A 14,963-nucleotide genomic window follows, 5' to 3' on the forward strand; every position below is an offset into this window, starting at 1 on the left:
GGCTAGGATCTGGAACCAACTTCCAAGAGAAGTGGTGCTGGCTCCTACCCTGGGGGTCTTTAAGGGGAGGCTAGATGTACACCTGCTGGGGTTGTTTGACTCCAGTACTCTTTCCTGCCATGGCAGGGGGGCGGACTTGATGATCTGTTCAGGTCCCTTCGGACCCTACCAGCTATGAAACTATAAGACTCTACCCTCATCTATACATGTGCCCGATGCCTGCTCAGATGAGTTCTGATTAGAATGTGTCAGAACAGACTTGATAAATCAAGTCTGCTGGAGCATGCTAATGAGCTCCCAAGAGCTGCTCTAATTAAAGTGTCCCCTCCCCCCACTCGGAGCACGTTTAAAGGCACCCATTGATTTCCAGAAACAAATGAAGCATGGTAGCTAGTGGCTAAGGCATCAAATTTGCAGGTATTGATTACTGCAGTGTTGCTCCCACCCCAAAGTCCAATCAAAACTTTTCATTTTCCTGGCTCAGTTCTCTGAACATTTCACTCTTTCCTTGAATTCCTCTAATTCAAATCCTTCACTGCATTAAACAGAAGCTTCCTGTCTTTCTCATTTAAAATCTGGCATGTGTTAACCCCTCTGAAATTGTCACATTTCTAATCTTATCTACTTTTCCTCTGGCAGCCATACCACTTTTACTGCCTGATGGCCAGGGATCCTGGTTTCCTCTGTTTTAAAATAGCAAAGTCTCTGATTACCTCCCTCCCCCCCACAACTTCTCTGCTAAAACCTCCCAAAATCCCTGACTCCTTACCCACAGCTCGCCCACCACTGCTCATACCCACTCTCCACCCACAGAGGGGGCCTGGGTCTGCAGCCTCCTGCCCCTCCCAGCAGCATCTGAGCCCTAGCTTCCACCCATGGGAGGCAGCAGTGGCTGCAGTGGAGCAGAGTGTGGAGCCTGACTTCCTCCTCCCCACATGTGGCACAGCTGGAGCAGAGCCTGTCAGGTTAGTAGACCTGGGCTGTCCACTGTAGGATCAGTCTGCCAGCCCTGTTGCCCACACCCTGAGGCATCCATGGCCCACTGAAAGGGACCCAGTGCAGCAGGGCAGAGTGTGGCCAGGCAGGGAAGCTTAATGCTACCACTGTGAGCCAAGCCAAGATCCCACAGCCGCCCCCTGGATGAGCTGCCCGCACCTCTGTTCTGCTCCCTACCCAGGCCCTACAGCTGTCCATTCAGGTCCTATGCCCAAAGCCTTGCACACTGCCCAGGCTGGGCAGCAGCCCCAGCCCCAGCCCTGCCCACTCCCTCTGTCACTATGGGGGCCTCATTTTCCCATTTCCCTGACTAGATGTATGTGTGGGAGTTGATTTCTAGGCTGCCTGGCAGCCATGTGCATGTGTACGTGGGCACATGTACATGGTGCCCCCTGCCTGACTGCCCTCCTCCTGCTCCCCACCCCTCAGCCCTGTGCAGGCTGGAACTCTGCCAGCCTGCAAAGGGAAACTCACCATTTCCTGTGGTTTTCTCCTTAAAATGAGAAAATCCAGGTTTTACTGCCTTTTTCCATGGCGAATGGAAAACCCAGATCCCTCCTGGTGGTTCACAAGCATCCTCATGTTTTCTCTTATGCTTGTGGGTTAAAACTCTTCAAATTATGAAAAGCCATGAAATCCTTCTTCAGGTCCCCTCTTAAACCTCACAATACCTCCATTCAGAGCCAACCTGAGCAGGGTGCGGGGCCTGGGGCAAATCAGCCCATGTGGGGCCCCATCCCTATTCTGATCCCATGCACCCCAGACCCAAAGAAGCTGCCACCACCATTGGCAGCAGTGGTGGGGGGGTTGAGGCTGGATGCAAAGCCAGCAGTGGTGCAGAGTTGCCGCAGCCGCTCCGCCCAGCTCCACAGGGCCTCCCAAAGCATGGGGCCCGGGGTGGTCATCCCAATTCACCCTCCTCCCCTCTCCCTCGGACATCCCCTTTGATAATGATTGGGCAAGCAGTAAGTTATACTTTTCTGTGAAAAAATGTATGTCTCACTTCATTTTCCTTCCTTCCCATTTTGGCTCTTTCATCCATTCATTGTGTGTTGTCATCAGGCCTAAGTTTCCTGAGCCAGGGAGTGGAGTCTACTACTGTGCCTGGCACAAAGAGGTTTTGATTGCTGTTTTGAGGACCCCTAGATGCTTTGTAGAGTAAGAAATACATCTTAAGTAATATCTGGCAGTTACCTGGAGAGTCATGAATGCAACTAACCAATCTGGGGATGAATTTTATTGGCATCCTACTGATTTCCTAGATCGAGGCATCAAAGTTCCTTGTTAACTTCGTTTATTTGTTCTCCCTTTATTGACCCTGGTCTTATGTCTTACCGTCATTCATAAACTCATTTAGTTCTTGCCCATCGAAATTCCCACACATTCCACAAGTCTTCCCCATATATTTTCTCTCAACCAAGACCTAAAATAAAAAAGGGGAAAAAATATCCAAGGAAACTTCATTATTAGGTTATCAGTTCTTCTCAGCTAACCTCAGCTGAGATGCCACAATGAAGTCAGTGCTTTTAGTTAATTAGGGGAGAAGAGGATGGCAATGAAACATGCAAGTCTGGCATTCCAGTGTATTCCACTGGATGTGCCATGAACCATGAAGTATTGAAAAAAAAGAATATGGGTGCATCCCCATGAGCATGCATATGAATTTCCCTGGGGACAAATAGCCATGGCACATAGTTGTGCCACTGCTACTTGTCCCCAGGGAGCACCCCTTCATGCTTGTTCTGGAGTATGGCAAATTGCCATAAGTGGGTTAGGGGAGGCCAGGGACAGCACCTAGGCTGGCCCCAACAGCTTTACCTGGGGTCCTGGGGGCCTTCAGAGGTTACAGCAGTGGCAATCCAGGTGCACAGTGTGTGGCTGGCAGCCAGAGTGTGGCTCTGCCTGGCCAGGCTCCAGTTTCAGGCAGTGCATGCTGCAGCCACATACACTGTTCCTGCTTTTTTCAGGGCCCTCTCCAATGTTCCTTGTGAAGTTGAGCTACTGTCCCTTGTATTTTTAAGTCATTGGGAAAAAAGAATGGAGGGCAGGCCAGGAGTCTTTGCCTCTCTGGGAAAAAAGCTCCAGGCTCAAATCCAAGCCCTCTTCTCTTTCTAGGCAGCAGCCATTTCACTGAGTCGCATACCCTCTGGCCTTTTCTTTTCCTTGTAACACAACATATCTCCCTCTTGTGGTTTCCCAAGGGGAAACCATCTTCAAATGGAGCACCAGGGAGGAGCCTGAATCATATGTGATCTCTGCTGTAGTCAGAGCTGCTCCTGGCAAGTCAGAGAAATGCAGATGCAAACCTCCTCTGGGCAGGCAGGGGAGGGCAGGGAGGCTAAAACCTGGAAATGAGTTGTTAGGATATTCACCCGGAAAACCACAGAGGCTAAAATATGAGGGGTTTCCTCCTCTGTCTAGCACCTGGATTTTGGGCTGCTTATATTTTTGGTGTGTATTGGTATGTGCATACATATTTATGCATACATGCCGCTGGGAAATAAAAGTGCTATCCACAAGTAAATGCCACAACTACCACTTTGAAGCAGGCACCTGAAAGAGTTGCCATTTAGATGAAAAAGAGGAAGGATCTCTAAAGAGATGGTTCGGTCCATTTGCTACAGAAAAACAAATATGAGGGCTGGGTAGTACTGTCCACTTCACAGCCATAACAGTGCATTGTAATCCCAATTTTCACACGCTTTGTGTTACTGCACTTTTGCATTTGTCCTTCACAAAGATGTGATAGAAAGGGAAAAGTAGAAATATACGACTTGCCAGGAAAGTTTTTTTTTTTTTACCAGAGACTAAATACTACTATAGAAAAGTCACTTGGCAGGTAGTGGTCATGTACTGTGCACATGGGAAAACTTTTATCCTTAAAAATCAACCATGGAGGAGCAGGGTGCCTGCAGAGTATGAAAGATCCTAGTGTCAATATAGTGAGGTGGCATTTTATATTTCAGACTTAAAATATAAGTACTGCTACAGTACTTATCTCAGTTTATCTAAAGGAGAGGGAAGAGAAAATGTGGCAGGGGAAAATCTGTGTGTGTGAATGGCTCAGGGGGAGCTTGGGGGGAAGACCAAACACCCACAAACATGTGAAACAGCAGGTGGCTCCAATTAACCACTGATGCTGGCAGTGGGAGTGGTCTAGGGCCTATAAAAGTCAGTCTCAACTCCCTTTTCAAGGAGGTTGGGACTAGAGGAGAAATATTGCCAAAGAAAGGTTGTAGCTAGAAGTGTTGAAGACTCCAGAAGGTTAGGACATCTAAAATTGTCGCCAGTGTAGTATCTGAGGATAAACAACATGTCAGGATAAAAAGGTATTGGCTGTGGGAGAAATTATTTGGAAACAGAACTAAGAGTAATGACTATAAATGTCAGTAGAGGAAATACAGATACACCTGCTTTAAAAAAGCCCTCTCCCTTTCCCAAATCTGTGGTTGTTCAGTCATCTGGAACTAGTAGGCAATGACCTGATGGCAGGTTTGGGTTTCCTGCAAGGAAGTACAAGATAATGGTCTGGAATAATCCCTGGTCTGTCATAAGCTATAATGCATTTCTTTAATTAAAGGTTGTGAGCACTATCCAGATCATACTGTCAGAACAACTGTGGTCTTCAACTTAATTCCAAATCATTTATTCCTATATCTAGAGTCCTACTGTTACATCGTCTACGAAGAAAAGCACCTGAGGGTAATGGGAGCAACTGTGACTAATCTGTGCTATAACCAATGAGAAAAAAATGGATTTTGTGTGTTTTTATATACAACAACTGTTCCTTATAACTGTATCAATAAAGTGAGTAAATGCTTAGTTCCTTATAACCGTATCAATAAAGTGAGTACGCTCTTACACTGCAATTTAGGCCTATGAGTCATAATTCCATATGCTTAAGGCCTTTAAGGGGTACATTCAATCTTCCAGCAGATACAAAAATAATGAATGCATGCAAAAACAGTCCTTTTGGAATAGGGTAATTTTAGCATTCTAGCAATCAAGGGAAAATTTCTTTGTCTTCATGATGACATTTAACTCACCATGAGATAGTCGTCATTGTTCCACATGACTACCAGCTCCATCTCCAGCAGCTTGGCCACCATGCGGATGTTGTGTCCAAAAGGTGAAATCTGGATACCATTGCTGGTATATGGCAACTTGATAATACTGTAATGGGAGGGAAAATGGCTTTATCACAGCAATATATGGATGTTTTGCCAGGTGCTACTGAACAGTTTTGTTGCTAATGGAGATAAGCTATCTGTATACATAACTTGGCATCAGTACAAAACGAGCTTTGTTATTTTATAGCAATGACTTTTCAAGGCATCTTGAAAATGATTCCCAATGCAAGACAATCCACTGTTTTTGAATAAAAGGCTAGTAATCCACACTTAGGTTCCAATTTATACAATTAAAAGTTGGCCAGGGGAAAGGGAAGTAGACTTGTACACATGAGTTGTGAGTAAAAAATACTATATACTTCTTGTTGTGCCCAACTTGATTTGTTTTTTTTCTAAAGCAGCAGGATTTTCACATCTTCACACACAGTCTCTGTAAAGAGTAATGGCTGCTGATTGTCCAGAGAAGGTTATTTGAGCCAAAGTCTTTTAAAACAAGATTTATACTAGTGTGGGACCCTAACAATCTCAAGGATACACACAAGACTTAGGTTGCAGGATGAAGCTTGGGTTCTGGTGGCTGAGCTGTAGCCCTGCAGGACTCTGATGATAAAGAACTAATATATTTAGCTATAAAATATACTTATTTAATTGATACTCTAGGAATAACAAGCTTAAAAAGCAGGCTATGGGGGCTAGTGCCTTTCATTTCCAAAGGTACCCTTGAAGGCTAATTCAAAACCTTAGGTTTTTTTTTTCTTAGAGCAGTTCAATACATTGAGGTATAACTGAAAGTCATCTCCTTCTGCTAGTGACCATTGTACAAAATAAAATATAGATTCCCAATAGACATCCATTCTGTGTGTTTACAGTTAAAATTTAGTGCTGCCTAGCTGGAAAACAATGCTGAAACTTCTTAAGGGGAATTTCACTCTCTGGAGGCCAGTCTATACAAATGACTGAAGCATAACCCAGCCAATACATTTCCCAAAGCTTCCCTGTAGTCTAATTCCTTAAATTCCTGCTTTCTGGAGGGGATCATTCTAGGAGTAATGTGAACAGATGGTGACCATGGAAGATTGGGAGTTTTTGTCACTTGAGCAAGAGAGTTCACAATCACTGATGTTCTAGCTTATCTGAGCTGAAAAAAAGATGCAGCAAAATCTCTCAGTTTCTCTTTTTACTGAAGGCATGAGCGGATCTAGGTGAGTTTGAAACTGGAGAGGAAAAAGGGATTTCATTCTGCCTCTCTTCACTAAATTTTGCAAAACTATCTTCAATACTTAATTCAAATGACTGTCAGTTAAATATTTATCTGAGGGTTATAGCTTGCTTTAGCAAGAGGAGATGAGGTCAATGTCTGGTTAGGTGGTTTTACATTTAACTTTTATAGCTTATTCATTGACTTTGGGCATATAGTAGATTGAGTTTTCTCTGTACTTCAGTCATCTACCTTTTTAGTGGAAAGAAGTAGTCATATTAGTCCGAAATCTGTCCGAAGGCAGGGCAGGGCAGCACTTTAGAAACTAACTTCTTCAGAAAGACAGACTTCTGGCCGTTGCCTATAAAACATGCCTTTCTGATCAAGTTAGTGCCCCTCTGGCCTGCCTTCTGACAAACCAATATAGTGTGACTGACAGACTCCTCACCTTTCCTTAAGCACTGTCTTTTTCATTTATCCTGGAGTCTTACCCAGTGTCTTTGACCAAAATGTTGCCATTTTCAATGGTGATGGTGGTAGGTCCAAGCTCTATTATGATCCTTGCAATTTTTTTGTTAAGGCCACGGCGGAATTGAATGTTGAAGTCTGGGGCGACATCACCACATATGGTGACAAGAATGTAGTTGCAGGAGCCAAAGAAGTCATACAGAAAATTATCAAAGGTTGAGAAGTGCCCTCCACCCCAGGTAGAACACACGCCTTTGTTCAATGCTGTTAAGACATGAAAGACAAGATGAATTAAGGTTATTTTGTGCTATGTGTGCTGATACTGAAATCTATTCTAAACACTAGCATGCAGATCCTAATAGCAGGAAAAGCTGATGGGCTTAGAATGTAAATAGCTGCCAGACCCCATGGATTTTTTGTCTTTTGCAATGTAGGTAGAATATTTCCCATAGTATGTAAAGGGCCTGTACTACTTTTCCCTTATTCTTGTAAATAAATGGCATTTCCACTAAATCATTTTATTTTTCTCTCTTCCTAAAAGTTTATCAACACAGTACTATGAAAGGCACTCTGACACCCCTGGAGGCCATCTATGTATTTATGGGGCACAGACAATATGGAAAAAATATCATAGTAATTTTCATCCTCTGCACCCCCAAAACTGTACCCAGGGTTGCCAACCATTTGTAAATTTATGGACAATCTGTAAAAGAAGGGGTTAAAAACCTGAGTCCATAAAGTCTGTAAAAATATTTCAGTGCCCGTGAAATGTATAGATATGTGGCAACCCTGCTCTCCCTGCTTCTGCTCACTGGGACTGTCAGAAAGCAGAAATGCTTGGGTATTGCGTGTGTGGGAAGCAGGATTCCTCTTTGCTTGCTCTCAGGGCAAGGGCAGGTGTGGCTGGCAGGGAGGTAACATGTCTGAGCATAGCAGGTGGTGCTTGGAGTCTCCTTGTCCTGTGGCCAAGTTCATCTCCCCCCACCCCACACATCTCCTGTCCACCTTTCGGAGCATGTGTGTCCCTGTGCATAACCTGGGGCAACATGGGTAGTGCAGAGCTGGCTCGTGGGGGGAGGGAGAAGAGCTGGGTGCCTCGTGGCTGGACACAAAAGTCCTGCCAGCATGGACTGGGAAACAGTGATGCTTCAGGGATAGAGGACAGACACTGGAGCCTGAGTCTTTGTGGAGAAATCAGGGCTTGGCATGGGCATCCCAGCCTTCTACACTGCCCCCAAAGCAGTGAGCTCTTGTGCCCCCTCCCCCTGCCACACACAGATGCTGCCATTGTGTGGGGCCCCCATGGGGCACCAAAAACCTGAACATGTCCCTCAGGGCTATGCCTGGAGCTGGACTCAGGCATTAGCTTCCCTTGCAGCAGGCAGCTTCTGCCTGCACCCCAGAGGGATGTGGCTACTTCTCCTGGTTTACACATATCACAATGGCTCCAAGGTGCAGGAGCTGAATCGGAGACTGCAGGAGCTAGGAGCACACAGAGCTAGCCCACAGGACAACAGGCATGCATTACTGGCAGCAGTGCGGATTGTGGGCTGCAAACATGGAGGGGGAATCACCTCCCCTCTCCTGTCCCCCACATTTGCAGGCCTGTGCAGGGAAATCCTTTGCAGATAGATTTCCCTCTGAGCAGAGACCCCAGTGCAAGTCTCCCCTACCATATTTGTAAATGTGTGGGAGTGGGAAAATCTGTTGCAGAGGGATTTCCCCCCAGGGTCCTGCAAACATAGAGTGGGGAACCTGAGTTTTCCCTGCTTGCAGACACATCCCAAGTTGAACCTCCCTGGAGCACAATACATGGTGGCATAGCTGATGGCACTCCACCAAAGATGTCTGTTTCCAGCTGCAGTTGTATTAGTGCTTATTAGGATCTAAATATAACGTGCTAGATGTAACACATAACCATACCCATATTGGCTAGAGTGGGGTCAGCAGTCTATGGTCCATGGGTTGGATCCAGTCTGCAGAGCCTTTGGATCTGGCTTGCGGAGCCTTGGCTTTGGCAACACTCAGCCACAGGAGACTTCCCATGCAGTGCCACAGTCAGGCAGTAGTGGCTTTGGCAGAAGTAGGCAGGGAGATTTCGTGGTATCATGCCTCAACTGGGCAGTGGGGCTTTCAGTAGCAGTGGAGCTTTGCTTTCAGCATGCCACACTTGGGTGATGGGAAGAAAAAGCAAATGGGTCCTAGTGCCAACCCACCTCAGATCTGAGTTGGGTCCTGCTGGTAGAAAACATTGCCAACCTCTGGTCTGGAATGGTCTAAACAGGGATAATCATGCTCTGAGTAGGGAGTTGGACTGTATGACCTCAAGGGGTTCCTTATGCAAACTTAATGAGGGCTAGATGTCAGGAAAGTTTTTAGTGGTAAAATTCAGTACGGTAGAAGTTGGGTTAACTGGCATTTTACTAACTGGAATACTCTATTAACTGGAATTTCAAGCAACTGCATCAAGTATTTCTTGAGCAGGGCCGAGGGGGGGGGAGGAGCAAGGGCAGCGACTCTCCTCTGCGGGCTACACAGGTGCTGCCTGGCCAGCCAGACGCAGCAGGGAAGAGGGGGAGGAGTTTGCATGCAGCAGTAACCGCTGCCATCCACCACCCTGCACTGCCACTGCTGCCATGTGCAAACCCAGATAACCAAAACTTTAACCAGCACCCTTCTTACCCCACTCATGCTGGATAACAAAGCTTTCACTGTATTTTCAGAGCTTTTGGTTACTATTAAACTTGTATTACTTTTGTTAACAGGGAAGCTCTTTTGCTTTGAAGAGACAGAAACTTTATGACACTGGATGCATCTACACATGCGCTTTACTGTGGAGTTGACTAACTTTGCAGTAAAGACTCACAGTTTACATATGAACCAGTATTAGGGCCAGTAAACCAATTAACTCCACTGTAGGATATTACTTTCTGGGACAGTAGAGTCTTATGGTGAAGGACTTTACTGCACAGCATCACACTTGTAGATGCTGAACAGCCATACTAATTGTGAGAAAAAAATTGGGGGGGGCTTGGGGAGGGGATGGTGGCTTCCACCACTGCATGCATCCCAGGAGTGCATGGAGGGGGTGTGCCCCCAGATCTGCATGGGACAGGGCAGGGTGCCACTGTGGGCTGGGTCAAAGGCTGCACTGGGTTCTTCCCAGCCCACCCTGCCCCACCACCTCCAGGAACATCTTGGTGCAGCTCTGGCCCTAGTATGCAGTGGCAGCCTGCCCAACCGCATGAACTCCCCCGTATTTCCTGGGGTGTGGGTAGCAGCAGGAACTGTGCCCCCAGGCAAGCCACTCATGGCTCAGTCCTGCACTTCTCCAGCTGTACAGCACCTACCCCTCCCCTAGCCCCAGCCCCACTCCCTCCCCACCCCTGCTGCTCCAGAATCCCTCGGCTGGGCTGCCTTGCTGGCCTACCGCTGCCCCGCATTTGTTGGGGGTGGCTAAGCTCCATTAGTCCCCACTTCTACCACCTATACCCATCAGCCCAGCCAGCCGGGGGCTTGCTCCGCCCCAGCTCAAATTGCTGCTGTCCCAGGTGCATGTGTAGACGCTGCACCTGGGTACAACTGACTCCAGCAGAAACTGCTCCAGAGTCTGTTGCATTTCATTAACTGGACATGCAGATGCTCCCACTGAGACCCTTTTTTGGTTGTAGTAGTAATACATACATCCTGTCACTGCAAGCAGTTACACTTATACTTAAGTAGATGAGAAGTCCCATCAAAGTTAATGGGATGCATTATGTCAGTAAACATTGGCGACATGTAGGGGGTGCAAGCAGGTGCACGTACATGCCCTGAGATCGGCTGTGCACCCCCTGGAAGTACCAGCTGCGAAACTGGAAGTGCCAAGGGAAGTGCACTCCTGGTTTTGCCACTGGCTTGGTGATCAGCCTCTGGGGGGACCCCCTCCCCACCCTGTCAGCAACCAGCGGCTGGATCCCGCCCCCCATCCGCAATCTGCTGCCCCCGCAGACTCAGGAGGCACCAGTCAGCCGTGTCAGTAAAGTCAAATATCTGCTTAGGTAGTTGCATGATCAGTCTCAGAGACTTAATTTTCAATATTTTGGGCTTCTTCTTCATAGCAATTTTGTAAAATCAAGTAAGAATTTACCTGTAGCAGTGTTTTAAAAATAAGAGCATTCATAATTTAGTTCATAATAAATTTTAATCCAAAGGTCCCGTAGCACAAGTTTTCAAGTTTTTAGAACACCTGTTTTAAATAAATGATTTTTTAAAAAAAATCATACTACTTTCTTTCAAAGCCTTCAGTGTTGAAACCACTTCAAAACATTAACATTTTTCATGTTTTTTTTAAATTTATTTTTTAACCCTCTGTAAGGAATACATTATTTACCATAACCCCCTCTCAAGAGACCCTTTTAAAATTCTCAGTGGCTTTTATCTAGGGTAGGTGAAGCAATATTATTTTAACAATTCAGTACCTGAATGCAGGGTAGCTTCTTCCTCTAAATTCCTGTACTCTTGGAAGTTGCTTCCTGGAAAATAGGAATTGGTTATTTCTATAGTCTTTTAAGTTAAACCTTGCATGATTTAGTATTAATGCTGTGCTCAGCTTGGATCTGTTAGCAATAAGTTAGCTTGCTTGAAGCTTGTTGTGAAGGAATTGGCTTGGACTTGTGAACATAACTCTGGAATAAGTGCTTTTTCCCATAAATAGGAACAATGTCATAACTTGGAGTAAAATATTTCATTAAAATTCAGTTGTACATAAATAGCTATTGGGCTGAGGTATAACCAGGAATTTGGATACCCTGGCTGGGGGGAAGATGAGGTGCTGAATGCCAGAAAACGAGGGATATGCTGAGTGCTTATCTCTTTGTGCAGCAATCACTGCAGCTTCAGTCGGCTCACAGGCTGTTTATGGTTTGGCATGAGCTCCACAAACATGAGTCACTGCTGAAGTGATGGCAGCTTGGACTCAACAAGGGATACCATTTTGGTGTCCTTCTTGCCTAAATCAATGCCTGTAGCTGGTTCCCTACTTACCTACCCTGTAGTTATACTACTGCATTTGGGAATGCTGATAAACTCATTCAAGTTTGGAGTTACATGTGATATATATATTGTTCTTGTCAGTTTTATTTTTGCTTAGTAACTTCCATTAACCTTATCATTTTGTCTATCTCTGCACCTTGATTTTGGCCTATAGGGCAGTAGTAAACAGGGAGCAGAGATAGAAATGGTAAAAGAGAAAACTTCGGGAATTTTGCTTCCTTCAAGATCCTTTCTTTTTTTTTTAACTTGATGACGGTGTGTGAAATACTTACCTGGTTCAAGCCATTCATTGCCTCCTCTACCTAAGAGAACACAAAGTGTTACAGTTTAGTTACATCTTCATATAATTATATTGGGAAATATAAGTGTCTTAAACCATACAATTCTGAATTCTCCATAACTAAAAAACTAAATTCAATTATCTCGTCAGCCACCTATGAAATGAAAACACTTCTGGGTAGAACATTGCTACTTTTAACAGCCCAGAGAAAGAAGACACAATAATTTAAGATAGAACTTGAGGAAAATAGATTATTACAACTTGTCCAGAAAGAATTTCAAGTAATGAGAATGATAGATTATTTATCCAAGACAGAACAGATGTCTATTTTTTTTTAAACTTAAAAAGTTGTTATGAGTTTTTTCTAATGTAACTATGCAAGGAGTTTTAATCTTCTGTATTGTATCTCAGTAGAATGATAATGTCTCATTTGGTCCTTTTGCACTATGTTATCATAGATTTAATGCTGTTTTGGTTGCCTACAACCAAATGGTTAGTGAACACTATTAATCCACTGCCTTCAGAAACTATCTCCTCGTAATTAGAACAGAATGTATCACAATCGCTATGCTGTGGTGCAAAGCTAAAATTTTATCTGGCCTGTGGGGCCCCTAAAAAATTTAGAAAAGTAACATTTATCTGCCCTGGACTGCCTGTCATGCGACCCTCGATGGCTTGCTGAAACTCAGTAAGCTGCCCTCTGCCCAAAATAATTGCCCGCCCCTGGACTCTAGATTTAACTGAGCTAATACTGTCATCCTTGCTTGGTCTGGAAGTGTGATAAGCTTTGACAGTAGGGCAGAAAGTTGGACCACCTACCCCAGGGGGATCTGAAAGTAGTATGGAGGGACACAATATGCCCCAGAATGTCATGTTCGCATCAGGATAGAGCTGTTGCTTACAGCCCTTTTTCTGGGAGGTAGCACATTTTGCTCTGCTTTTCTTCCCATCCTGACTGCATGATGGGCAGAGTCATAGGCTGGTAAGGGGAGCACAAGGGGCACGTGCCTCCCCTGACAGGGCCACTGCCACTGGTGGCATCTGCAGGTGCTCACCAGCTTTGCCTGCTGTGGGTGCTTGCCAGCTCTGCCTCCGCTGCCAACACCGCCACCGGCGTCTGCAGGTGCCCCCCCCCCAGACTTGGGAAGCACCAGTCACCCATGGGCAGAGTTACTGCATTGCTTATTCCCTGCTGCCTAGGGGAGGGGAGAGTAATGAAGAAAGAGCTTCTGTTCTTCTAGCATTATTGGGACTACGATGCTGGGGAAGCCGTACAAAGTGCGTGGAGGTGTAGCCCATGCAGGGGTTGTGCAAGGGGAAGGATGTTTCTATTCTCCTGTACAGCCATGTAAACTGAGGTCATAATGTAACTCTGGGAAGGTACTTTTCTGACAAATGGGAGTCCATTTTATAGTATAGCAAGTCTCTACTTTAGAATGTATTATACACATGTATTCTATACATGACGGATATTTTGCTGCGTTCAGATCTAGTATCTTTTAAATAACCCATAATGTAAGAAAAACTTGCCTGTCACCAGGCAAGATCTAACATGGCAAAGCACTGTAGCTTTTGATTTGCATGAGACAGCATGCTCAGAGAAATTGCTATATTTATCTCTAGGCAGAGTCTTCAAAGATAATTTTCTAAAGATAGCGAGGCAGTGTTTGAAATGACAAGATCCAGAGAGACATCCAGACACATAGCATCTTTTGCTATGTGTTTTGTACAGTATACAGAAGTCCCTGATTCTGGCTACATCTCTGCAGGCATGTCTATGTGTGCCTATCAATGCACAGCAATAAGATCCAGAGATTATTGCTCTGGAGCTTATTGTTGCTGGGTACACGACTGCATGTGTGCCCGGGATCACAGCATGATAAACTGGGATGGAGCAGGCCCAGCTGGCAGGGAGCCCTGGGTATTAGCCTGCCAGTCTGGAGCTGCTCTCCCCAGCTTAACATGCTGCAGAGGGGCTGGCCGGGGCACAAGGGTGCTTCAGTTCAGGGCTAGAAGGCAGGCAGCCCCTGCACTGAAGCATCCTTGTGCCCCAGCCAGTCCCTCCAGTGTCTACATGTGCACTCCTGTGAAGTCTTTCCTGCACAGCAGGATAGTATTTATATTTACAATTACTACCCTCTTGCAGAGTTTATTAATTTACTGTAGCCTAGGGACACGTGTAGATGCTGGGACATTTAGTGCGCAGCTAATTAGTCTACTGCTCAGTAAACCTCTCATGTAAATGTGCCCTGCACCACACGTTTAACAGTAGGCAAAGCTCTTACCTCTTCTCAGAAACTTCTGCCTCTGGTAAAACTGATGGGGCATATATCTTGCTTCATATCCTGTGAATCGGAAAAGCATCATATATAAATTATCCCCAGAAGAAAAAAGGAGATGAATATTCATTTCCTTATGAAATGCTTCAAAACTAGCAGGATCAGTTCTAAGAGCAATATCCCATCTTTGATGTATGCTGTACAGCAGTGATACTGAGAAGAACAGTAATTGTGCTTGTAATGAATAATCTTTTTCAACTGGTGATAAGAAGCAAAATGACAAAAAGCAAAGCGTATCCTGGAGAAATTAAATATTCCTCTGCATCTACTGCTCTCTTACCCCACACAACTTAATATGAAGGTACCGAGATATTTATTAAGTGTAAATAATAACTGAAACCTAGTTACATTCCCTGAGGGATGCTGGAGCAAGACTAACCACATGGTTCATGGCAGAGAGAGAAAGGAGGAGTCAGGTTCTCTCTCCTGTTCTATATGGTGCTATATTTAAGGTACTCATCATTGCTTAAAATAGCTTTTCCTCTCAGATTTCATCTTCTGTCTGCATTAAGCAGAAC

At 45.2% G+C, this 14,963-nt stretch overlaps 1 protein-coding gene across 1 annotated transcript in view; it reads right to left on the reverse strand.

Moving 5' to 3' along the window:
- MUC6 (mucin 6, oligomeric mucus/gel-forming) overlaps positions 1-14,470 on the reverse strand; it is a 47,859-nt gene extending 33,389 nt beyond the window's left edge. Inside the window, exons 1-6 of the mRNA XM_019550999.1 lie at positions 14,392-14,470; positions 12,099-12,128; positions 11,253-11,306; positions 6,816-7,056; positions 5,043-5,169; positions 2,332-2,419 (exon numbers count right to left, since the gene is read on the reverse strand). Coding sequence (XP_019406544.1) covers positions 2,332-2,419; positions 5,043-5,169; positions 6,816-7,056; positions 11,253-11,306; positions 12,099-12,128; positions 14,392-14,470 — 619 coding nt within the window. The remainder of the gene's footprint in view (positions 1-2,331; positions 2,420-5,042; positions 5,170-6,815; positions 7,057-11,252; positions 11,307-12,098; positions 12,129-14,391) is intronic.
- Between the last annotated feature and the right edge of the window lie 493 nt (positions 14,471-14,963).

This window comes from Crocodylus porosus, unplaced genomic scaffold (genome assembly GCF_001723895.1).
Source record: "Crocodylus porosus isolate Cpor-Errol unplaced genomic scaffold, CroPor_comp1, whole genome shotgun sequence".
NCBI lineage: Eukaryota > Metazoa > Chordata > Crocodylia > Crocodylidae > Crocodylus > Crocodylus porosus.